We start from the raw sequence: 27,396 nt of genomic DNA on the forward strand, positions 1-27,396 counted from the left end.
GATGTAAAATAGTGAAGCTGGTGATCAGTAAAATAGGTTCCATTTCTGATATTTACAGGTGGGTCAGAATCTTTGAAGAATTTGTTAAAAAAAAAACTGATGTTCAAACACCATCCCAGACCCCATGGAGCAGAAAACACAGGGAAAGTTCCTGGGTGCTAACATTTTTCACATTTCTAACAATTTCTGATACAGATGAGCTTTCATTCCCCTCCCACCCTCCGTGGCTTCTCTTTACACTCAGAATAGAATCCATGTTAACTTTCCATGAACAATATGGTCCCTGCTTACCTATCAGGCCTCATATCAAGTCATAATTCCCTTTGCCCCCTATTTACCTCACCTCCCCCTTTCAGCACCTGGAAAATGTCACAAATTTTCTCATCTTTTGGTTCCATCTGCAGGTGGCATCAACTCCCTCAAACCCTTTGGCATGTGTTGTTTGCAGACTAGAGCCTTCTCATCCTATATATGTTTAAGGTAAGATGTCACTTTATCAGGAGTGCTGGGAACTGCTGACCTTGTCTAAGGATGCCCATGCCTTTTCTGTTCTTATGCTTCAATCCAGTAATTCTTACCTATTTTCAATTGCAGTTATTTCTCTTTGTTATGATTTTTCTTTCTCCCAAACCTCCCCGTGGTAGACAGCATTTTGGCCTTCATGACCTTTGCCCTCATCATGCCCATGAATATGTCGTCTCACATGGAAAAAGGTATCAAGTTTACTAATTAGTTGATTTATGATGATTATTTTGAATTCTCTGGAAAGGTCCTTAAAAGAGTTTTCTCTTGGCTCAAGGAAGAAGGGGAATCAGAGACATTCAAAGTCTGAGACTTGCTGGTTGCTGGCTTGAAGTTGGAGGGGGCCACATGGGGAGTGTAAGAAGAAACAAATCCTGCCAATAACCAGTGAGCTTGGAAGAGGACCCCCTGCCCTAAAGAACTGCAGTCACAGCTGGTACCTTGATTTAGCCATCGTGTGCCGAACTTCTGACCTACAGAACTACGAAATAATAAATAAGTGTAACTTGAAGCTACTAAGTTTGTGGGAGTTTGTCACGCAGCAGTGGAATACTAATTAATACACCCCCCAAAAGCAAACCTAACCTCTGTTTCATTCAGCACTGAACTATAACCTCTACACATAGTAGAAATTGATTACAAAAAAAAAAAAAATTCCGGGACAAAAGAAACAATTTAGGATATTGTTAAAAGACAATATTATACATCACATCAACAAGAGAAAGGACAAAAACCACATGATCATCTCAATAGATGCAGAAAAAGCATTTGATAAAATTCAACACCCATTTATGATAAAAACTCTCATCAAAGTGGGTATAGAGGGGACATATCTCAACATAATAAAAGCTATATATGACAAACCTACAGCCAACTACTCAATGGTGAAAAACTCAAAAGCTTCCCACTAAAATCTGGGACAAGACAAGGCTGCCCACTATCACCACTCCTCTTCAACATAGTCTTGGAAGTCCTAGCCATAGCAATCAGGAAAGAGAGAAATAAAAGGGATCCAAATTGGAAAAGAAGAAGTAAAAGTGTCACTATATGCAGATGACATGATACTATATATAGAAAACCCTAAAAGGTCCACACAAAAACTACTAGAACTAATCAAAGAATTCAGCAAGGTAGCAGGTTACAAGATTAACGTTCAAACATCAGTTGCATTTCTTTACACAAACAATGAATCAACAGAAACAGAAAGTAAAGAAACAATCCCCTTTAAAATAGCACCCAAAGTAATAAAATACCTAGGAATATATCTAACCAAGGAGGTGAAAGACTTATACACGGAAAACTATAAAACACTGATTAAGGAAATTAAAGAAGACTTAAAAAAATGGAAAGATATTAGATGCTCCTGGATTGGAAGAATCAATATTGTTAAAATGGTCATACTGCCCAAGGCAATCTACAGATTTAATGCAATTCCTGTCAAATTACCCAGGACATATTTCACAGAACTAGAACAAATCATAAAAAAGTTTATATGGAACCACAAAAGACCTAGAATTGCCAAAACACTACTGAAGAAAAAGAAAGAGGCTGGAGGAATAACTCTCCCAGACTTCAGACAATACTATAGAGATACAGTAATCAAGACAGTATGGTATTGGTACAAAAACAGACATAAGGACCAATGGAACAAAATAGAGAGCCCAGAAATGAACCCACAAACTCTTGGTCAACTAATCTTAGACAGAGGAGGCAAGAGTATATGATGGAATAAAGACAGTCTCTTCAGCAAATGGTGTTGGGAAAACTGGACAGCAGCATGCAAATCAATAAAGCTAGAACACTCCCTTACACCATACACAAAAATAAACTCAAAATGGATCAAAGACTTAAACATAAGACAAGATACAATAAACCTCCTAGAAGAAAAGATAGGCAAAACATTATCTGACATACATCTCAAAAATGTTCTCCTAGGGCAGTCTACCCAAGAAATAGAAATAAAAGCAAGAATAAACAAATGGGACCTAATTAAACTTACAAGCTTCTGCACAGCAAAGGAAACCGTAAGTAAAACAAAACGACGACCTATGGAATGGGAGAAAATTTTTGCAAATGAAACTGACAAAGGCTTGATCTCCAGAATACATAAGCATCTCATACATCTTAATAAGAAAAAAACGACCCAATCCAAAAATGGGCAATAGACCTAAACAAGCCAATTCTCCAAGGAAGAAATACAAATGATCAATAGGCACATGAAAAAATGCTCAATATCACTAATTATTAGAGAAATGCAAATCAAAACTACAATGAGGTAGGTATCACCTCACACTGGTCAGAATGGCCATCATTCAAAATTCCACAAATGACAAATGCTGGAGAGGCTGTGGAGAAAAGGGAACCCTCCTACACTGCTGGTGGGAATGCAGTTTGGTGCAGACACTGTGGAAAACAGTATGGAGATTCCTCAAAAGGCTAGGAATAGACTTACCACATGAACCAGGAATCCCACTTCTGGGCATATATCCAGAAGGACCCCTACTTCAGGATGACACCTGCACCCCAATGTTCACAGCAGCACTATTTACAATAGCCAAAACATGGAAACAGCCTAAATGTCTATCAACAGATGACTGGATAAAGAAGATGTGGTATATTTACACAATGGAATACTATTCAGCCATAAAAACCGACAACATAACGCCATTTGCAGCAACATGGATGTCCCTGGAGAATGCTATTCTAAGTGAAGTAAGCCAGAAAGAGAAAGAAAAATACCATATGAGATTGCTCATATGTGGAATCTAAAAAAAAAAAAAATTAATACAAAACAGAAAGACTCATAGACATAGAATACAAACTTGTGGTTGCCAAGGGGGAGGTGGGGTGGGAAGGGACAGACTGAGATTTCAATATGTAGAATAGATAAACAAGATTATACTGTATAGCACAGGGAAATATATACAGGATCTTGTGGTAGCTCACAGAGGAAAAAAATGTGACAATGAATGTATGTATGTTCAAGTATAACTGAAAAATTGTGCTATACACTGGAATTTGACAGAACATTGTAAAATGACTATAACTCAATAAAAAAAATTTTAAAAAGACATTATTGCAGGGAAAGTACAAGGTAAGCCTCAGTCATCTTTGCCAGAAAGTAAGCGAAGTTTCAAAGATTCATAGTTTTGTCCGAGAATCAGAGGAGACAATATGGAACTTTGTGTAGCAAATACAATTACAAAAGAAGCACACGATTATTTTTAATTATATATTCTGAATCAATGATAATAAAAGATGAATCTGTAATAATTCCTATGACATCGAAAAAGTAATTTGTAATCCTCTTCATTGTTGAATAATCTACTTGGAAAGTATTTAACTACTAGTAAAGAATCAAATAGTTTCTCTTTCCCTTTTCATCAGTAGTACGTTTCAAGATAACCAAAAAGTACTAGTCTACTAAGTGTCCATCAACAGATGAATGAATATGCAGTATATATATAAAGTGGAATATTACTCAGTCATAAAAAAGAATGGAAAATGCCATTTGCAGCAACATGGATTGACCTAGAAATTATCATTCTAAGTGAAGTAAATCAGACAGAGAAAGACAAATATCGTATGATATCACTTGTACGTGAAATTTAAAAAACATGATAACAAATGAATTTATCTACAAAACAGAAACAGCCTAACAGACATAGAAAACAAACTTATGGTCACCAAAGGGGTAAAGCGGGGGGCGGGGGGATGGTTAGGAGTTTGGGATTAACAGATACACACTACTTTACATAGAATAGATAAACAACAAGGTCCTAGGTATAGCACAGGGAGTTATATTCAATATCTTGTAATAACCTATAATGGAAAAGAATCTGAAAAAGAATATATATGTATAAATCTCCTTCTATCTTAAAAATACATAGGGTTCTACTGGATTATTTTGTAAAACTAAGATATATTATGGAATAGCAATCATCTCATTTTTCCTTTGAGAATGTAAGAATAATGTTATGTGGAACATTCTTTCATTCATCATTCAAAGTTATTTCATCATTACTCACCAATTACACCCAAGTAAGCAAAAAAAAAAAAAAGAGACTAAAATAAGAAAGTGGAAGAATGATGGCACTAAGAAGATGACACAGTTAGTGAAATAAATCATCATTATTTCATCGTCCTACACCATTTTCTTATTGTGTTGCTCAAAGGACTGCCATCATCCTTTAAGGCTTGAAAGAAGCTTGAAGGTGTCATCTTTGTGTCTTTAAAAAAAGTTTATAGCTTTTATTGAATACAGTTGAGAGCTCTAAATTTTTCAATATCCACAATAGCAAAGATAAGCAAACTGACAAAGGGAGACATTTCATAAACATCAGACAAATCTGAAGTTGAATGCAGAGAGAAAGGGAGGAGCACTGCGGACCAGCACATCCAACATGGGAGCCACTAGCTATGAGACTAGACTGAGCTGAGGTGTGCTGTGGGTGTCCAAGACTTAGTGCAAAGAGAAGTGTAAATTATCTCATTAATAATTTTATAGTGATTGTATAGAAAAAGGATAGTATTGGGGGAATATATTGAAATAAACAAAATACATTATTCAGTTAATTTCCCCATTCTTTTTTCTTTTTAAATTGACCACTAGAAAATTTTAAATTACGTATGTGGCTTGCATTGCATTTCTACTGGACAGCACTGTTCTGGATGAGAAAATGGTATGTGGTGTTCTGTCTTTCTTATCAATATAGTTTATGATAAAAAAGACCACTGATTGATTCGCTGCATGTGGACTAAGAGAAAACGCAAATATGTGATGGTAACCCCATACTATGAGCTTCCCTAAATATAGTATCTCCTTTAAATGGCATGTCTTCTTGGGGACCCTGGAAGCTATCCCATGAAACTGTTACAGGTACTAAATTTTGTGAAACATGAGTCTTTCTGCACCTTACCTTTTCAGATGGTTATGGGTCTCCTACGTGAATCACTGTTAAAGATTCATGCTGAGAGACAGCAGATGCTGCCCTGCTGGTGAGCTGGGGTTCCTACTGTGGGATATGCTGAATAGAGGAAGCCACGGTCACAAGGGCAGTCTTAGTCTCAATGCTCAGTTGAGATGAACTAAGATGACCCTCTGGTGGGCACTGCCGGTAAAATTATGGTTTTCTTTTTGTGGGTATGGAGAATAAAGTCCTTATTCTTAAGTATTTAGGGATGAGGTGTTATAATTTGTGCAACTTACTTAAATGGTACAGCAAACTTTTAAAATATACCTTCTCACCACTTTCCACCACTAACATTCTAATCCAAGCCTCTATCAACCCTAGTCTGCACCACATGACTGGCCTCCCAACAGGCTTTCCTGGTCTCACTCTTCTTCTCTTTCAGTCTATCCTCTACACATCTGTGCAGGAAAAAGCAGAGGGCAGCAATGTGGGGTCTCTGACAGCCCAAGAACCCCCAAAATAACCAGTGGACATTCATTGGAAAGGGAACTAGAGTAATTTGAGAAAAGCTAGCGAAACTGGTAGTGAGGTTAAGGTTTAAAGTGGCTGGGAGTCATTCATCAGACAGGGAGAAAGAGGACTGTGATTTCGGCAGAGGCATGCGAAGGGCTTAAGGGGGAGGTGGAAAAGTTTGGTCTCCTCATTTGGAGAATGTGAGTGAAGAGTATATGAAAATTCTTTGCATCATTTTGCAACTTTTCTGTAAGCCTGAAATTCTTTTTTTAAAAACATTTTATCATCTGCTCAGGGTGATGGTATACAGCTTTCTGCCTTACCACAAGTCATTAAGCTGTATATCTTAATGGGGTTGCTTGGTTTCTATCTCATATTTAATAGACATTTAAAAAAATTAAAGCTGAAAAAACATAAATTAGACCACGGCTTCTAGTCATTTTCGTAAGATAATCCAAATTCCTCTTAAGTAACAAAGAATACATAGATGACCTGGCCCCTTCTAACATTCTACCTTTTTTCTTGTTACTCTCCCCTCGTTATTTCTGTTTTTCTCTGCTTATTGCTCCTGAATCACACAAAGCCCATTCCCACCTCAAGGAATTTACATTTGCTGTTCACTCTGCCTGAAATGGTCTACATAATCACATGGCCAAAGCTCTTATTTCTTGTTCTGGTCTCTGTTCAATTATCACCACTTCAGAATATATAAATAATCTAAAAGCAAAAGAGGAACTGAAAGCAGCTGAAATACTGTGCTAGGAAAGAGAATAAGCCTAATAAAGTGACAGGGAAATACGAGGTGAGTGAATGTTAAACCTGCTAAAGAGCTGGAAAATTTGGTGAGATATTCACCTTTCGCCCACACCTCAGGCCTCTGAAGGGAGACTTCCAAACAGCCAGACAGAGATGTGCCTACTCCCTGACCACATGGGCTCTTTGCAGCAGTGATGGCTTCTCTACCTGACATGCTCTTACTCACCTGTGTATTGTCTTCTCTGGTCTTTCCTCACTACCATCCAGGGCTCTTTGCATTGTTCCAGTAAGGTAATCACATATGGTTTAGAACGGGAATGACCTGCTGGCAAGGTAAGAATGCCATATGATGTAGAAAAGAAATAAAAGATGAATTCAAAAATACTCTAAGTTTGGGTTAAATTTGCAATAAACTAAAGGTCAAAACGATACTGATAAGTACTACAGAGAAGAAAATTGCAAGGCGATTCAAGAATCCAGACAGGAGGGGGAAAGGTCTTATTTTAAGTGAAATCTATCAGTCTATCAGTCTATCAATCAATCTATCTATCTATCTATCTATCTATCTATCTATCTACTTACCTACCTACCTACCTACCTACCTACCTGCCTGCCTTCTGAGTCTTGACAGAAAGCATGACCTTGTAATTGAGAACAAAGACTGGAACCAGAGTACCTGGGTTCAAATTCCTGGTTCTGTCACATACCGGCTGTGTGACCTTGAATAACTCACTTAAACTCACTGTGCTTCAGCGTTCTCATCTAAAACAGTTACATATATTTGTATTTGATTTATATTAACTGATTTTTATCCTCACAACTACCCTATGAGGTACTACTTTTATAAAGAGCTTAAAAGAGTGACTGGTACATAGTAAGTACAATATGAGTTATCAATATTATTACTGTTATTTTTCTAAGAGAATAAAAGAACATTTCCTGAGATGTCTGTATCTATAGGATATTCATTTATTCTTAAATGCAAAGCTCATAGATTATAAATTTTAACTACAAAATCAGGTAAATTGTTTTGTAAGAAATAAAATGAGAGCATTTCAGGTTTAAATAATTTATGTTTATCCAATTCACCACTATATAAACTGCACAGGCTCTTCTGACAGGACAAATGAGGACCTTTGTCTAGTCGTTTTGCCTGCAGGTGGGTCACATACTAACAGAGCAATTTTTGGCATAAACACACTAGGAAATCTAGCCTTTGTCAATGTTTATGCAATAAGCACCCTAGAATTTTAATCTTGCCATTTCACCAATTCCAATCTAACAAAGCTCAAACTATTTCTTTGGGAACAGGGAGAAGAAATTATGTTCACTTCTTAAGACAGCCCTAAAATGTACAATGAAAAAAGCATTTCAGGGAGCAGATTCTAATTTACTTGAGAGAAGTAGACTCACCCAGGGAGACCACATTACTATAGTTCTCCAACATCACGTCTCTGTACAAGTCCCTCTGAGCAGAATCCAGACTCTCCCACTCTTGCTGAGAGAAGGCTATGGCCACATCCCTGAATGTCACTGATCCCTGAAACTGCAAACCCACATATTTCTGGTGAAATTGAAGGAAATGTTTTCAAGATGCAAGGAGAGAAAATAAAGAGTTTCAATGTATCAGAGGAGCAATAATATAGCAATCAACTAGATTGGAGGCTTACGATATAAGAAATAAATGAGGCAGAATATCTTCACGTTCTGGAGGAATCCTGGGCTATGGACAAAATTTTCTGTTATGTAGTGGCATACCACAATACTCCAGATCAGTTGGGAAATGCACAAAATAATCCAAAGCCTCTGTTAAATAAAATAATATACACAACGACACTGTCTGCTAGGTACCTTAATACATTCTCAAGAACTATTAGTCTCTACATTATTTTCCCTTTAAGAGAAAAAGCTTTTTTCAAGCATAAAATATCTATTTTAGAAAATATATATTACATAAGTTTGTTAATTCCTCAGTCTTCATGATCGTCATGTCAAATTGTATTATAAGCATTTTTCCTTGTATTGATAAATTTTTCATGGTGGCATAAAAGTACATCTAAAGGATATATATCAGAGTCGGTAGTTATTTAACATTTATACAAGATTGGACCAAATGCCCCAGGTTTTCCCAGTTCTGGTAATCTATAATATGCTTATTAGTATATTGTCATGCAGCATTCCTTACTCCACACTTTGGCTATTCTTCAATTAGTGGATTTTGATGATGATTCAGAACCAAATCTTAAGTCTCTCAAGTCCAGCAGGTCCCATTCCACAACGAAACTGACCTAGTACCACTCTCTCAGGCACCACCTGGCAAGAACCATTGTATCAATATCACAATCACAGCCCTAATGTGTCCCTAAAAGCCTCAAAGAGCATGTGACCTCACCATTTTAAGACTGAGACCAGCCAATACAAAATCTCATCTTATTAGGTCTGTGGGAAATTTTAAGTCTTCCGATGTCTGGTCAAAATGAGGCCGATGGTTATCTTGAACTTACCAAACCACAGACTGACAAAGGAAGCTCAAATAATTTTTTCATGAGACTTCATATTGTCATTGCTCCATCACAGTCCTTCAGCAAAGACTTATCATACAGGGCCTGTTCAGTAATTTGCTCAATGAATTCACGAACACCAATTAGAAACGGGCCCCTGTTAAGGAGGAAGCAGTTATTTGGCAGTTTCATGAAGGAGGAATCAAGAAGCAGGTAATTAGATGGTGGTCTCATAGGAAGAACACTTCGGGTTAATTAATGACAATTATCTATGTAATCTAAAATCCCCAATATTTCAAAGAGAAACAACAACTTACGTGAGCCATGCTTTTAGAAATTTAAGAACCAATCAGTCTTCCTTGGGGTTCCTCTACCAGAAAGGTTCAAACTCTAGAAAATCCACAGCTGAAATAAGAAAAGGGGGCATTAGTGTCCTCAGCAACTTCAGCCAATAAACCTTGTCCCCCCATTTCAGTTTCTGAACTATGCCACAACCACCCTCACATAACATTTTGTGACAGAACAGAGGGATTCTGGATAAATCCAAGTTCCAGTAAACCAAACTGCAAACAGCTGGTTGCAGAACAACAGCACTTCTTCAATGAAGCCGGAATCAGACTCTTGAGCAGGTTTTCTGGCTAAGCCTTCATTCTGGGAAAGCTGATCTGGATATAAGATTGGGCTGCACAGTTCTGCTGTGAACAGGTTCTCCTCCTCCATTCCTCCATTCTAACTGAAAAAGGGACCTTCTCACCCAAACCAGAACTTCTTTTGTGGCCTTAGGATAAGGTTAAACCACAGGAGAGGGAAAATATAGACGATATTGATCAGGCATTTACAAACATCTCAGTGGCTCAGTTTTCTCATCATTAAAATAGGGATAAGAAGAATAAGAAAATCCATTTAAACAGTTATAGAATAATTGTTTAACATGGGTTAGTTATTATTATTGAAGAATATTACCTGCCCCTTATTTCACCTTCATAAAAGTAAAAATTTGTTTCCAATTTTTACTTATCTCTAGCATGCTTTCTTAGATTCTAACTAAAACATTTAGAGTCTGGCCTTATGATACAACTCTTCTTATAAAAAATATTAGAAAAGATTCTCTGACATTTAAATTTCCCCATTAATTTCTCCGTAGAAATTGCAGACAGAGGCATCATTCTGCAATGAGATGTAAAACTGAAATAATTAACAAAGGCTGAGTCCTACTGTTTCTGTGCAATACGGAGATTGATGTAAATGTTTATGATCAATATCATCTTATTCTCTCTTCTTATATAAATTTGTGGAAAAGTAATCAGTACAACAGATCCTTGGCAGTCATTTTTCGTGTTCTAAAATTCCCATCTCCAGATCAGTTCTATGCCTTCCTGCTGCAAACTTCATTCTGGGGCTCAATAACCGACCTCCTTCTGGGGGCCAGCTGTCTAGGGGCAGACCCACGCGGCTGGGAGGGGAATGGGGCAGGCAGCAGCAAGCACCTGCAACATGGGTCACAGTGCCACACCTCTCAGCTGAGAAGCCAAGTACACACGGTTCACACGGAGGTCCCGCTCTCAGTCTTCGAGGGCTCACATCCGCACTCTCTCTCTCAAATGCTCCCCGTCCGCACCACACAATTAGCCTCCCTCCTCTGACAGGAACAGCCAGGTCAGCCCCCGAGCGTCTCGTCCACTCTCAGAGCGTCTCAGGCCCACTTTCCCAGTCTAGCAAGGTCCGGGGTCCGCACCGGCCCGCACGCCCGGCACTCACTGCTTCCCTTCCCAGAACCGAGTTATCCTGTGGGCTTGGTCCGAGTCTGCAGAATCTCCCCGGCGATCGCGCATTGACTCTTTCCTAACCAAAGTTCACAGCTTACTGCCACGCCAACAATCACAAACAGCAGCGGGAGAAAGGCAGAGTTCCGCGTTGCCCCGGCGGCCTTTGGGAAATGTAGTCCCAGACTAAGTAGGCCTGATCGCAGTGGCCTGTGGGAAATGTAGTCTGGAGCTGTAAAACAGGAGAACGTGTGCAGCCCGCTACCCATGACGAACGCCCACCCCGCGCCCCAGACACTTCTGGGAGTTCTCGATGGTACTGGGAATGCGCAGGCGCACGCTGACACCAGGACCTGACGGTCCACGTTAGAGTTGGCGCTTTGTTGGTTGGGCGTCGCGGCCCGGAAGGAGGCGAATAATACCTATGCAGACACGAGGATGCAGGAGTTCATGATCGCCGAGGCCCCAAGTAGACAGTCAACCCAGGACACTACCATACCAGACTCCCCAAACCATAATAATCTATACTAAAATGTGTTATGACTTTAACATAAAATATGAAAAATAGGTGTTTGAAATTATCGTTCTGTATTGCTTACTTTTCTGTTATTGAAATGCTGTTATTAAATAGAACATCAATAGCATAGTGGCAGTTAGTAATAATAGACGAATTAAACACACGTGTGAGAAAAATGGTTCTGTCCTCTGATGTAACGTTTTAACTTTTTACTAGATACTTAAATTTTGTACACTATATTATGTATTCTTAAGATACGTAAAAGTACGAACTTTTAAAAGGAGAATGTAAATACAATAGGACTAATAAAACAGATATTATCTATATCTAAAAGAAATGTTTCTTTCTGTCCCATTGTACATTAGGATATTTTTACTCTTTGTTTCCTTTTCCAGTAAAACTTCTCTGAACTACCTGTAGCCTTTACGACATTCTTTTCTTTTCTTTTATGTAGTGTTAAAACTGAATACAATAAAACGTAAAATTCACTTTGACTTGCAGGTCTGGTTTACCAATCTCACATTACAATCATTCCTGGTGTCAGCCCAAGATTTTGACATCAAGCTAAACATCCTCTCAACAGAGTATTTGCATATGGAATACTTAGAATTTTACTTACTAGCCTTGTAGAAACTAGTTTCCTTCTCTCAAAAAATGTCCTTCCACTGTCTCTACATGCTTTTTTGGTCAAGCAATTGTTTGTTGGCCAGATCATTTACATCTGTAAATTCACCATAGGCTCCTCATGTCTGAAACACCCATCTTTTCTTTTTGTTCTTTTCTGTTTTGTTTTTGTTGTTGTTGTTGTTGTTGTTGTTTTGTATTGCAATTTAATCTTTTTTTTAATTGAAGTATATATGTATTTTTTTTATTGAAGTATAGTCCCGTCATTCTTAAACACTCTGAAGCATATTGGATCATAAATTAATCCTCTTTTTCTCAGGAAAAATGGTGTTAAATCACGGAGGCAGTGTGAACTTGTGAAATCGAAGCTGGAGTTCACATAAGTAGCATCATGCATTCTTCAGTCACTTACTGAACATCTGCTGTAGGCCCAGCTGGTTCTAGTCATGGGGATAAAGTGATGAAGAGTAGTAGCTCATGTGCCAGGGTTGAAGACGGATCCACAAAAAGGAACTAAATAAGTAAGCAAGGGAATGTCAGATGACCATAAAGTTTCTGAAGACAACCAAATAGAGTGAAGAGATTAAAGAGACCTGGAGTGATTCTACATGGGGCAACTGGGGAAGGCCTCTTTGAGGATGCGATGCTAGAGCAAGGCAGGGAGAAAGTGAGGGAACCAAAGGGAAGATAAATGAACAAAAAAGAAAGGTCTTGATGATCATGGCTATGATACATGTCAACAGGGCTACATGCTAGAGTAACCCAGGTCCTGTTATGTGTTTATACCCTAAGGAATGGAATACTCTTGCACACTATCATTATTGAATTTCTTCATTTATTTACATTATTGAAAATTCTCACTTTTCAAATGCAAATAAATGTCATAATAAAATAAATGTGGACTCTCCATCAGTGGAAAGTCATATACATTTGCCATAAACAGATGGCAACTACAAACACACATCCAGTGAACTTGTGGACTTCCAGACTGCCCAGGGGGCCCTCCTGCCCCAGCAGAGAAGCTACAATTCTAAAGATGCTGTCCCTCCCACTGTGCCTTTGCCCTCGAGGGTTTTGCCAATTCTGCCAGACTGGGAAGGCTCCAGGGCAGGATTCTTCCCCAGATAAGCTCTAAAGATCATCAAAGTCCTCAGAGGAGCTGTTCCCTTCAAAAAGCGTGAAGATTCACTGGGCACTGGGAACACACATCACACATATACTTTCATCAGGTCCCCTCAACCTAAGGGAAGGAATTGTCACCACTTCCTTGTTAGACCAGAGGAAATGGAGTCTGAGGGCAGCGAGATGACTCACTTAAGATTAGAACCGAAAATGGGGACCTCTCCTTACACCCCCTGCATTCAGGACCCTGGGTGGGAGTGATGCCTCTCAGGGTCTCCAGACTCATCAAATGCTTGAGTGCCCACTTCTTGTCTTCTGCTTTGTCTGGACCAAACTTTAAACAGGCTTCTCTCCTCACACTTGCCCTTAAACTCAGGTTTGACCCCAAGCCTTTAGCAAGCAATGAAAGGCAGAACATGACTCCCCCCCATTCACCCCTCCTACCCCATCAGCTTAACCTGAGCATCAGCTGAGAAGAGCAAGACAACTTTCCTATCAAACTTCCACCAATCATGCTATTCCTTGCTTGCCCAACTTCCCTTTAAAAGTTTCTGCTTTTGCTTACCCCTCCCTATAAAAGAAAAACCCTTTTCTGTTGAGATGCTTGCAGTTTTCTGAGATACAGTTCTGTCAATTGCAACAGTCTTTTTGAATGGTCTCTTCTTATTGAAGTCTGGATTTGTTTCCATTTGCAAGAGCAGGGAGATGGGGAGAGTTCCAGACACCACAACTCCCTATAACGTGCACTAGGATCAAGAAAATGGTAGCTTGAGAGGGTGAGGGACCCTATGGGCAAAACGAGACAGTGAGAAGTAGGCAAATGGGGCAGGTCCCTGGGACTCACCAGGCCCCTTTACCCCTGCTCAATGCCCCCAAACCAACCCCAGTAAAATTTGCACAAGGCTCCGGGTGCCGCCCAGGGGTGGGGAAGAGGGGAAGGAGGGTCCCAGTCAGGGACCAAGAGTCTCAGGAAGGCAAAGAGGTCACTGGGGGACACTACTTGTACAGGGACATGGTGATGGGCCTCATCTTCGTCACCAACCTTCCCTGCTTGGTTTCAAAAGCTACCTGGAGGGCGGCTTAGGCCAGCTCTCCACAGCAGGTGTGGACCCACTGGTCATGAGTTAAATGACTGAAACGCCGTAAGTCCGGTCCCCACTCTTGCAAACTGCAAAAACTCACTCCCCATCTGGGCTGTGATCAATCCATGCCCCTGTCAATGCATGGGATTTTCAGTAATGTAGTTTTTGCACCGCATCCTGCCAAGCTAGTGTTGTTGAACCCAAGTTCATGTGTCCCAGGCACAGTGAGGCCAAAAAAACCAAACGTCAGATTTTGGAGCAGAGAAAGGTTTACAAGTGGAGGAGGTGCCAACTCGGAAGATGGGAGACCTAGACTGTCTCAAATCCGTCTTGCTGGCTGGTTAGGGTGCAAGGTTTTTAAAGGCAAAAAAGGTAAAAGGAGAGGTTTTTTGTGACTACAGCTTCCTGATAAGACCTCAGTTGCAGACTTCCTGGCACCATCTTGTGACTCCATGTGTCACTGGTAATTGTGATTGATCTACGTCTTCCTGCATATCAAACTAGTAAATCACAGCCTTGGGCCCCTTAACTTCTTTCTAGGAAAGAGCAAAAGCAATGGTTGGCATTTTGTTTTTACTTAAAGCCTTCATGATAGTTCAAGGGTTTCAGTTCTTAATTTATGCTCCTCCCGGTGTCATCTGCTTGGGGCCAGCTGGTTGAAGCCACAGGACATTATCTTGACAGCTTGGCATCATAAATCAAGTCATCCTTTTAAGCTAACAGTCGTGGAAAAGATTATGTTGGGCTTGCTTTTCCTTTGTTTCTGCGTTCTCTCACTTCCCTAGTTAGGAAGGTTTACTGGTTTGAATCTGCTTTTTGGAACTCAGGGAAGGTTTAGGAGACTGAAGCCTTTTCCTATGAACTTGAAACAAGGGACACAGGAAGTCTTTGTATCCGGGAGGGCCCCGCAGGGCCCTTCCTGGTTTCCTTAGGGGAGAGCTTCTAGTTCCTGGAAAAGACCAACAGACACGGGAAGGTCACTGGGAAAAAAAATGCCTCTAGATTCCACCACCCCAGGCGAGGCTTCACTTCCTCTTAAAGGGCCATACCCATATTTACAGGGCTACTGTGGGCCACAACTCGCCTCAGAATCCTGACACATGAGTCCTGATAGGTTTTGGGATTGTCATGGTCTCTACATCAAGTCTCTGTCCTTTCAGGCTGTGTGGTCCTGGGCAAGGCAGTTAACCTCTCTGAGCCTCTAGGGACTGACTTGTAAAGATGATAATACCTCGCTCCAGGGTGTTAGTATAGTATCAGTGAATTTCCCTCCCAGTTCAGAGGTTCTTAAACGTAGTACCAGAAAGAACAGCGTCAACATCACCTGGCAACTTGTAAGAAACACAAGTTCTTGGACTCCATTCCAGACCTACTGCGGCAAGATTCTGGTGGAGTCCAGCACTCTACTTTGTATTATTAAGGGCCTTCTGATGTTCACTCAAGTTTTGGAACCGACTCTAAGTAAAATTCCAGTGGCTAAAATGGGAAACTTGTTTCATGGGAAGTGACATGAAAAGCCCAGGGCCTGGCGCACACTCAGTGCTGTTGTATAACTGTTATTATTAGCACTATAATCATAAGGGTCTTGCATATCCTCCAGTCATAGGGTAGGGCAGAGATGGGTCTTTGCAGAGTCACTGGTGAAATCTGTCAAAACGTAAAATACAATGACTCAGCAAGTAGCCTCATAAGTAATGTTTAAAATTTTTACAAAATACACGCTTTTGTACTATTTGACACATCAAATAATTTTGAAAAACAGCATGTGCAGGAGGTTTCATAGACTAAAGATAGACCAGTTATACAAGGGATGTATTCTTTTAGGCCACACGACTCAACCCTTGGAAACATCTGGAATTAGTGCCCTCAGGCCACAGTGGAGAGTGGAGTTGACATGGTTTCAAGTTTGTGACATAAGCTGATATGCTCTCATTCATGTCTTATTTTCAAGAACCAGCACAACAGCTGCCCCTGCCGCCCTTCCCATCCTCATGGCAGCCAGATCCAGCACAAATGTGTGGACGTGAGACAACCAGCCTGACACTCAGTGGCTTGGGGTCACTAAGTCTTACCCTAACCAAGACACTTCCTGCCCATCATCTGAACCTCCAAACCCCCAAGAGAGTACTAAATCCAGGGAAAGTGGGGAAACTGGAACCACAAAGGAATAAGAAAGCCATCCTAGGAAGGAGCACAGATGAGAAAGCCTACTAAGACAGAATTTCACAATGACTTCTGCCCATTTTCCACTGGCACCAAGTCATTTGCATGGTAAGTGTAAGTGAATCTTAGATGTGCTATCCTCCAGGAGTCCAGAAAGAGAAAAAGAAATTGATGAGCATCTAGCCAGTTTCCAGCATAATCCATCACTTTGGTCACCAGAAACACATTTTATTTCTCCTCCTATACATTCAACACTCCCAGCTGCCTTCACCTCATGTCTCTGGTGAATTACCAACTTTAAGGGAACTTTTTCTCCACTTCCTAATATCAAAAGGATTTAAGTACGGAAAACACTGACTATCCCAGGTAGCCCACATAAATGAAATACAAATTGGAGTGTTCATCTCTTTCCAAATATGTAATGAGGAAAGTGATGTCTTTACCCCCATGTTCATTGCAGAATTATTTACAATAGCCAAGATATAGAAACAACCTAAATGTTCATCCATGGATGAATGTATAAAGAAAATTTGATACATATATACGGTGGAATATTACTCAGCCATAACAAAGAAGAAAATTCTTCTATTGGCAATAACATGACTGGAACTTGTTGGCATTTTGCTACATGATATAAAGCAGACAGAGAATGACAAATGCTGTATTATCTCACTTATATGTAGAATCTAAAAAACCTGAACTCATAGAAACAGAGAACATACTTGTGGTTGCCAGAGGTTGGGAGAGGGGGGTGGGGAAAAGGAAGAAGGTGGCCAAAGGGTACAATCTTTCAGATGTAAGATAAAAAAAAAGTCCTGGGGGAGGTCGTGTCTAGCATGTTAACTCTAGTTAACAATACTGTATTGTACATTTGAAAATTGCTAGAAGAGTAGATCTTAAAAGTTTTCATAAGAAAAAAATTTGTAACTATGTGAGGTGATAAATGCTAACTAAACTTATTGTGGTGATCATTTTGCAATATATACATATAGCAAATCATTATGTTCTAAACTTTAATACACTGTTGTATATCAATTATAGCTCAAGAAAATAGAAAAAAACAACAGAAAGAAAGAAAGAAAAAGAAAGAAAGAAAGAAAGGGAAAGAAAGAAAGAGAAAGAAAGAAAGAAAGAGAGAGAAAGAAAGAAAGAAAGAAAGAAAGAAAGAAAGAAAGAGAAAGAAAGAAAGAGAAAGAAAGAAAGAGAGAGAAAGAAAGAAAGGAAGAGAGAGAGAGAAAGAAAGAAAGAAAGAAAGAAAGAGAAAGAAAGAAAGAAAGAAAGAAAGAAAGAAAGAAAGAAAGAAAGAGAGAGAGAAAGAAAGAAAGAGAAAGGAAGGAAGGAAGGAAGGAAGGAAGGAAGGAAGGAAGGAAGGAAGGAAGGAAGGAAGGAAGAAAAAGTCTGAGGAATTTTCACAGCCAAGAGAAGGAAGGAACTAAACTAAACTAAATGTAATTTGGCATTTGGATAGAATCCTGGAAGAGAAAAGAGACATTAGGTGAAAGAAGGGAATCTGAGAAAACTATGAACTTTAGTTAATTTGGTTCATTAGGTGTAACAAATGCAGCATACTAATATGAGATGCCAATAATAGGTGAACTAAGTGTGGGGATGGGGTTTACGGGGCGATCTCTGTAGTGGCTGCTCAGTTTTTCTCTAAATCCAAAATTATTCTAAAGTCAGTTAATCAAAACCCCATATTTATTATTCATGTAATTTCTTATTTATATGCAACGTTATATTATAGACACCTTCCATGTAATTGAAAATTTTATGAATGCGCATTATTCTATTTATTCATTTTTAGTGGTAGGACATGTAAGTTTTTTCGACGTGTATTTTGGCTATAAATGTGAACCCATATTAAGGTAGAGAGATGGTGAAAGTAACCTAGTGTCAGATAATGGAGATGAGTCACTGTGTAGTTACTCGGGTCCCTCTCAGTTCTAAAGTACTTTTACGATTATGGGGAAGCTTCTTCCACTACTGGGAGGTCAGTGACTCACATGCTTCTCTATAGTCAGTCCTAAGTGTCCATCCCAGGATTTATCTCATTTAAACAGGCTGTAGAGGCAGCAACAAGTTTTGGTTTACATGTATTTAGTTTCATTATACTTGTCTTTTATAATTCATGTAATCTATTTGTCTCCAAGGGTTGTTTTTTTTTCTGCAAACAGATCACCTTTTTTTTTTTCCATTCAAGTATGATTTCAAAACATACAAATATAGTCAAGGACACTTCTTAATTTTGACAATATTAGATTCTCCTCCTGACTGGGCTTTTTGTATCCATTCTCTTCCCACTGGCTCATTCACTTCATGGAAATCAGCATTATTTTCCTAAAACACTAAATTTATTCTATCTAAAACCCTCCTTGACTAACTTAACCCTTAAAATTGAGAATAGGATTCTTAGCAAGGTCCCCAAGCCCCTCGATGTGTTGTTTAACCACTTCCTGCAGGGTCACCTCCTGGCAGTAGTCTCCATGCACACAAACCTTTGACCTTGCACGTCTCATCACCTTTCCTTGCATATATACATTTGTATTTTTGTGACTTTTCGTACTTGATCACTTTTGCCTGATGACACTTGATGAACAAATGATACCTGTCTTATCAGTCTGGGCCATTAGAACCAAATACCATAGACTGAGTGCCTAGAAACAACTGAAATTTATTTCTCATAGTTCTGGATGCCAGAATGATCAGGTTCTGTTGAGGGCCGTCTTCTAGGTTTCAGACTGCCAACTTCTTGTATCCTCATGTGGTGAGAAGAGGGCAAGAGAACTCTCTGGGGTCCTTTTATAAGGTCACTAATCCCATTCATGAAAGCGCCAACTTCGTGACCTAATTACCTCTTAACAGCCCCACCTCCTCATACCACCACATCACATTGGGGGTTAGGATTTCAACAAACGAACTTTAGAGGGGCACAAACATTCACTCTGTTGTGACAGCTGTGTGAAATTCTGTGCATACTGTGGACAGGACAGGCATGGCGCCTTTGGTCTCAAAATCTTTATGTGCTAGAGGAATCGGTGATTATTATGTAACTGATACCCGATAAATTACTTAATTCTTCACTGATGACATCTCATTCCTCCTTCAAGATCACGTCTGAGAATCCTTTATTTCCCAAGGCTTCAGAAACTTCCACATTCTTGTTCTGTCCTCAATGGTCTCATAATATTCCATCTTTTGTTATTTAGTCTAGAGTTTGGGATTTTTTTTAGTCTTCCCCCCAGCTTGTCTTTTGGGCTTTGCAATTGTAGTGTCCCATTGGCCAGTGGTGCTTGCAGTATATTGAAGATGGCAGTAAATTCTTCACTACTTCTCCCATTGAAAAGTGAGTCTAATTCATATTCCTCTAAATCTGGATGGACCTTAATAACTAGCTTGATTAAAAGCTTTGATGGGTGTAACATTCTGAGAATAGGTCAAAGCAAAGGGAGTTACAACTTCTGTGGTCTATGGGGTCTCTTAGAACAGTCATGGGGGTGCTGTGTTGCCATTTAAGAACTTTGACCATGTGGAGGTTCTCAGCTTGAGAGTCTCATCTGAGCCCAGCCTTTCAGTTGCCTGCAACAAGGCACACGTATTTGAATGAAGCTGCCATCCATCTATCAGCAGAGTACCACCACGTGACTTCCACCGAAGCGACGTGAACGAAGTTTACTCAGCTGAGCCTAGTTCAAATTCTTGACCCAGAAAATCATGAAAGTCAATGAAATGTTTCTTCTCTCAAGTCATTTACCCTTAGCATTGGAGAAATCTGAATATTTCACCTGCTTAATTCTTAACCTCCTCCAATGGCAAGTGTCTTTCCTACCCAGGGCCTATCTTTCAAGGGATGTGGACATATTTACTCAGGAAAGTCAGAAACAGCCTTGATCTGGGAGGCAGGTCTATTCTACATTTTGAAATCCCAGTCCATCCCTTCCCACCCCGCTACCCCCTGGCAACCACAAGTTTGTATTCTATGTCTATGAGCCTGTTTCTGTTTTGCATTAATGTTTTGTTTTGTTTTGTTTTGTTTAGATTCCACATATGAGTGATCTCATATGGTATTTTTTTTTTCTCTTATTGGCTTACTTCACTTAGAATAACATTCTCCAGGGACATCCATGTTGCTGCAAATGGCGTTATGTTGTCGGTTTTTATGGCTGAATAGTATTCCATTGTGTAAATATACCACATCTTCTTTATCCAGTCATCTGTTGATGGACATTTAGGCTGTTTCCATGTCTTGGCTATTGTAAATAATGCTGCTATGAACATTGGGGTGCAGGTGTCATCCTGAAGTAGGGGTCCTTCTGGATATATGCCCAGAAGTGGGATTCCTGGTTCATGTGGTAAGTCTATTCCTAGCCTTTTGAGGAATCTCCATACTGTTTTCCACAGTGTCTGCACCAAACTGCATTCCCACCAGCAGTGTAGGAGGGTTCCCTTTTCTCCACAGCCTCTCCAGCATTTGTCATTTGTGGAATTTTGAATGATGGCCATTCTGACCCGTGTGAGGTGATGCCTCATTGTTTTGATTTGCATTTCTCTGATAATTAGTGATATTGAGCATTTTTTCATGTGCCTCTTGATCATTTGTGTTTCCTCCTTGGAGAATTGCTTGTTTAGGTCTTCTGCCCATTTTTGGGTTGGGTTGTTTGTTTTTTTCTTATGTATGAGCTGCTTATATATTCTGGAGATCAAGCCTTTGTCAGTTTCACTTGCGAAAATTTTCTCCCATTCTGTAGGTTGTCGTTCTGTTTTACTTACGGTTTCCTTTGCCGTGTAGAAGCTTGTAAGTTTAATTAGGTCCCATTTGTTTATTCTTGCTTTTATTTCTATTGCTTGGGTAGACTGCCCTAGGAGAATGTTTTTAAGATATATGTCAGATAATGTTTTGTCTATATTTTCTTCCAGGAGGTTTATTGTATCTTGTCTTATGTTTAAGTCTTTGATCCATTTTGAGTTGATTTTTGTGTATGGTGTAAGAGAGTATTCTAGCTTCATTGATTTACATGCTGCTGTCCAGTTTTCCCAAAAGATAGGTGTATATTTTTAAAGTGAATAAATTTGGGTTTTATGTACATGTTTTTCTGCATTATTAAGATGATCATATGATTATGTCTTATCCACTAATATGGTGAATAACATTTGTGTATTGCCTAATAATAAACCATTTCTGAGATGAACCCAAGGTTATACAATTTATATGCATTGCTGAATTTAATTAGCATTTATACAACAATATTATTCTAACCTTATAAAATTAGTTTGCAATTGATTATCTCTGAAAGATTTTGAGTATATTGGGATTTATCATTTCATTGACTATTTCATAGAGCCCTCCCCCTATAAATCTGTCAGGATTAGGGATTTTCTTTTGGAAATAGAAAATATAGTTTTGATGTGTTTTAGATTGTTCAGTGAAGACATCTCTGGGGGGTTGACTTTTGCATATTGACATGAAGGAGTTGAGGAAACAAGCTATGTGAACATTTGGGATAACTTCACTCAAGAGATGGGGTATCAGTTCGGGGTCTCTAAGACAAAAGGGCTTTGTGTATTTGAGAAGTCAGTGATAACAGTAAGGGATGAAGTCAGAGAGGTCAGCTGGGGGCACCTCCCACAAGACCATTATAAGGCCTAAGACCAGCTAAGCAGTCTGAATATCAAGACATCAAACCTCCCTGCCATTGATTTGTGACGTTACATATATCATACCAAAGTTCCCATATAGGCCTGAGAATGTCTCTTGAGATTTATTTGTCTGTTTTTGTGCCAGTACCATACATATGGGGACAGCTCCACCAAGGCATCCTTATGATCTTCCATGTCTCCTTATAGCCACGCGGGCAAGGCCCTACTGCAGTCTGACCTATGTGTTGGCAGAAAGTCCCAGGAACATGGTAGGACCTCATGAAGAGTTTTCACACGGTATTTCTCACTTGCCTTCCTATCTTACAGGAGGCTGCCATGAGGAAGTTTCTCATTTACCTCCACGATTCTGCTGAGGTGTGAGTCTTCTGACCTTGTTCCTTGCCACCCCACTCCCGCTCACCATCTAGGGTACACTTAGCTGCAGACTGGAACTGGCTCTCACTAACGCCTAATTCCATTACTGTCACCTTCTAGTGTGTTTTAATATCTGGTAAAGAAGGTACCTTCTTCTTACACTTCTCTTTCAAAGCTCTAAGTTCAACCACCATGAAATGCGGCTGTGTATAACACTGGAAAAATATCTTTTGTCACAGGCTAAATATGTCTATGAAATAAGATACATGAAGATTATGCTCAAAATGAGGTGCTTATTAATAGCACAGAACAAGAAAAAGTAGAAATGTAGAATTATTGGGAATAAGACATCATCATCAAAATACAGTGGTGGAATAATAAGGCTGATGTAGCTAAAATATGAAATGGGAAGCTGAACTATCAGATAGGGAAACTGCAGGTGCAGTTGGAAAGGGGCAAAGCCACTGAAAATATTAAAGAAAAGCCAAAAATGCTAATAAGTATCAATGATAGGAGCAGACACACCCAGATAACAGAATTAAAGAAGGTAAGGGAATATTGAAAGGAGATGTTTAAAAAAGAGAAACACACATCCAGATACATTATAATAAAACAATGAGTATGACAGGCAAAGAAGACTTCTACATACATGCTTACTGAGCTCAAAAATTACAGTGGGTGCAAGTATATAAAGAAGCAAAAATTTGAAAGTATTGAAAGAAAAAAAATTTACACCAAGAATATTTGAAAGAAAGAGAGAAAAATAAATATTTGTGAGGACATGAGACCCTAAAATTCATTTTTTCGAACTGAGACCTACCATGAGGACCTTCTTAAAGAAAATATCCAAATAAGAAAAATTAACTGGAATGCTCAGAGGATAGTATTCTGGCAAGTTTTATTATTGTCTACAATTAACAAAGATAAAATAAATTTACACACACATCACACCACACTACTCAAAGAGCAAATTCTGTTTTGGAATGCACATATTTCCTGAATGATATTTATATAAACTTTTATTCTACTTCACAGAGTGGGAAGGGGTTTTCCTTAAATACTTCCTGCCTCCTCAGTGGCTTCTAGGCCATTAAAATTTTGCCTCAATTTCTCCAGGTGGATGGAGCTCAGAATTAGACCCCCCAGAGTGCACTGGCTTCTGCTGTGTTGGTAGTGTGAGGAAACAAAAAGGATAGTGAGAGTGTGCTAAAATGCTTGTTTTAATTTTTCTAAAACTCATAAGGATATTCACAAGGAAATTCACAGGACAAACAACAATAAAGACATACTTAAAAAGGGGGGAAAAATGATAGAGTAGCTTTTCTACCAGATTAGGTTATATTATAAAGCTGTAGAAATAAAGATCATTTGATCTTGGCTATTTGCACAGTATTAGACTAATAGCTCAAAAGGAGATCCATGCACATTTGGACACCTAATTTATGGCAGTGGGGACAGAAAGAAATATGTTCTTATGTGCATCAGAATAAAGACAAAAGGTTCCAGAGCAGCATTGTTATTGTAAAATCCTGGAATCAAAACAAAGGTCCATCAGCAGTTCAATGGATAGAAAAATTGTACCATGGTGTGCTCAGCAGGAATGAAAATGGATGGCAGAAAGAAACAAGGAACAATATGGGTGATTCTTACAAACATTTATTTTCTGAAAGAAGTTAGAGTAAGGTCTTAAAAACAGATCACATGATTAATATGTAGACGGAACCAAAATAGTTTTTAATTGCACAATAGGGAAAACTATCCCCCAAATCAGGACATGCTGATTTAAAAAATCAGGATATTGGGTCCCTCTTGGGAAGGAAAATATTGTGAAAGGGATGGAGCATTCAGGACTAGGGGCACTGCTAGAAAATGTTGTATTAGCAATACCTCTACCCTGTATTACCCTCAGTGGTAGTTACTTACTTAGGTATTGGCTTTAGAAAGATTCATTAAATGCTACATAAATATAAAGCAATTTCCTATACTAATGATATGTTTCTCATCATCTTGGTGTGCAAATAAATCTAAAGGTATGCTTTCTCAAGAAATAGAATTAATCTCAGGGATTATTGAGCTGCACTACAGAGAAGCTGTATAAAATGGTTGGTTCTCTCATGAAAATTAAAAGATTAAATTTAAATCCTTAAACACAATATGAGCAGCCTCAATTGAATAGCAAAGAACACATCATTAGAAAGAAAGTGTCAGAAATAATCTATGAGGGATTATTGCAAGAAATGCTTAAAGTCTTTTGACATTCTTTTTTAAAATTTAGTAAAAGCTGATCATTGAAATTGGAAATGTATTCTGTTTCAGGACCATTAAACTAAAATATTTTAACTGTAATTAGGTCTTAAATGTAAGTATATTAATGTGAAAAATGCTTTGTAGTAAGTAGAGCAGATGATTCACACATGTGATGGAACCTCTTCATTGGCCTCTCTTTATTTCTAAGACAAAGTCTGAATTATCCTCCAAGCTATTGCATTTTGCCAGAAGCACTGGATCTGGGGGTGGGGGAATCACTGAGGATACATATGCATTCCTAAAATGGGTCTTTCCATATGATTTTCCTTTTAACAGATACATTTGAGATATAGATTTAGATATAGATATATATTCTTAGACAATATATTAAAAACTATATCTCCATGTGATGGTTAATTTTATGTGTCACCTTGGCTGGGTCATGGTCATTTGGTCAATTATTATTATGGATGTTTCTGTGAGGGTGGTTTTTCAGTGAGATTAACATTAAAAGTAAATTCTGAGTAAAGCAGATTGCCGTCCATCATGTGGGTGGGCCTCATCCAATCAGGTGAAGACCTTAACAGAATAAAGACTGAGCTTCCGCAAACAAGAAAGAACTCTGCCAGCAGATAGCCTTCAGATCTGAACTGCAACATTGACTCTTCTTTGTGTCTCTAGCCAGCCAGCCCAGTCTGCAAATTTTGTGGACCTGCCAGTCTCCATAAGCACATGAGACAATTCCTCAAAAAAAATCTTTATTGCTGAATATACATATCCTATTGGTTCTGTTTCTCTGAATAACCCTAATACATTCCATTATACTATATATGGTATAGTATAGTATAAATTATAGTATAATTATATAGTATAGTATAGGCAACACCACTTATATATGCAAATAGGGAAATTTCTCTACCTTATACCCCCAAAAGGACCTTGAACTTCTCCATTGAAGATACAGCATAACGACATTAAGTAATATTTGTATAACTGTGTAAATAATCTAATATTTTGGGCCCACTATGTGCTTTATGAATATGGAGATTTTTCTCTTAATCACTGGGTAACATAAATTCCTACAAATATAAGTAGCATGTAATAGACATCTACATATAAATAAGCTAACACTACTAATAGATTTGTCTGCATAGATCAGAAAATCTGTAGCTGTTATACCTCACTAAGAAAACTTGGTTTTCTGACCCAACAGGCAAAGCAGAATTTAGAGACACACTTATCATTGCTGATAAGGAGAAAGGGGCTGAATATAGGGAAACATGAAGCCACAAGCACAGCACTGTCCACCAGCCACTGATTTGGGTTCACACTTAGTGAAACAGAGAGAGTCAAAATGGAAGACAGTAAGTAAAAGAAGACATAGCTGCTTACCAGGATTAGGATGGTGTGTATGGCTCTGACCGCATGGGAAGGCCTGGGGGAAAGTCTATTGCTGTAAATGTGTTGGACTTGCTGCTTGTGTCTGTGTAGGACAAAGACCATGGAGCCACTAGCCCACAGCATAAGACCTAAACATATAATGTCAATGGAAAAATAAATGAGAGCATATAATGAGGTCATAAATGTCTCAGCTGTAATCCCAGAACAGTAGCCATACTCTTTCATTTTTTCCAAACTGGTATTTTTGCCGTTCAATGGACCATTCACATACATGGGAATAAAGCTATTTACTAAGAGGTTCAGTATCCAGGAAAGGGAACAGCAGAAACCAATGCATTTTGGGGATCTAATCCTGAGCTCCATCCACCTGGAGAAATTGGGCCAAAGCTTAATGGCCTGGAAGCCACTGAGGAGGCAGGTACTGCTGAGGGAAACTCCTCTTCCCACTCTGTGCAAGTAGAAGACAAGTTTACATCCAACATCATCCATGAAATATTTCCATCCAAAAGCTGCCATTGTTTGAGGGATTCCTTTGGAGAAAAGCACCAAGGAGTTGGCCAAGACCAGCTGGTTGAGAATCTGATCTGTGGGCCTGCTATTGTGTCCTGAAAGCAAATTGATGCTACAGAGAAAAAGGAGAGTGAAGTTTGGCTAATTTGCATCTGAGTGAGGAAGATCATCCCCATTTCCAAACTGGGAAAACCCATCACATCCATATCTAGGGAATAAGGATTTTAATTGCACTTGTTGGAATCTGGAGGAACATAAAATTACACATATTACCATCTCATGTTCCCTTTTGGGCTTAATAGAACCCACATTTAGCATTTAAAATGAACATTAAAAATAAGCATGCAAAAATCTATTTTCTAAATATAAAACACTTTCTAAAGATTTTTAGAAAGTATTTCTAAAGGAAAAAAATCTGGAAACCATGCAAATGTTAGATGACAAGAAGTTTGTTGAATAAACAAAGGCTCATCCACTCAAGGTACTACCCAGTAATTATGAAAAGAGAAGAAGTAAATTAGCATATCAATTATAAAAGACAGTATGGAAGTTCCTCAAAAAACTAAAACTAGAATATCATATGATCCAGTAATCCCTTTACTGGGTATGTACCCAAAGGAAATGAAATCAGTACCTTGAAAAGTTATCTGCACTCTCATGTTCATAGCAGCATTACTCACAACAGCTATGATATGGAGACAACCTAAGTGTCCATTGACAGATGAATGGATAAAGAAATGTGGTATATACTTA

The 27,396-nt window shown here is 38.9% G+C and overlaps 2 protein-coding genes across 2 annotated transcripts in view; both read right to left on the reverse strand.

Annotated features, from left to right (window-relative positions):
- ZNF30 (zinc finger protein 30) overlaps positions 1-27,396 on the reverse strand; it is a 92,661-nt gene that overhangs the window by 4,967 nt on the left and 60,298 nt on the right. The window contains 4 exon segments of the mRNA XM_074371113.1: positions 6,931-7,029; positions 8,118-8,250; positions 9,523-9,610; positions 10,719-15,960. Coding sequence (XP_074227214.1) covers positions 6,931-7,029; positions 8,118-8,250; positions 9,523-9,531 — 241 coding nt within the window. The 5' untranslated portion in view covers positions 9,532-9,610; positions 10,719-15,960.
- Positions 23,370-27,391, reverse strand: LOC105065019 (vomeronasal type-1 receptor 1-like). Its single transcript, XM_045512907.2, is given in 2 exon segments — positions 23,370-26,783; positions 26,786-27,391. Coding segments are annotated over 2 exon segments (942 nt in total). The 5' UTR covers positions 26,850-27,391; the 3' UTR covers positions 23,370-25,905.

Source organism: Camelus bactrianus, chromosome 9 (genome assembly GCF_048773025.1).
Source record: "Camelus bactrianus isolate YW-2024 breed Bactrian camel chromosome 9, ASM4877302v1, whole genome shotgun sequence".
NCBI classification, from domain to species: Eukaryota; Metazoa; Chordata; class Mammalia; order Artiodactyla; family Camelidae; genus Camelus; species Camelus bactrianus.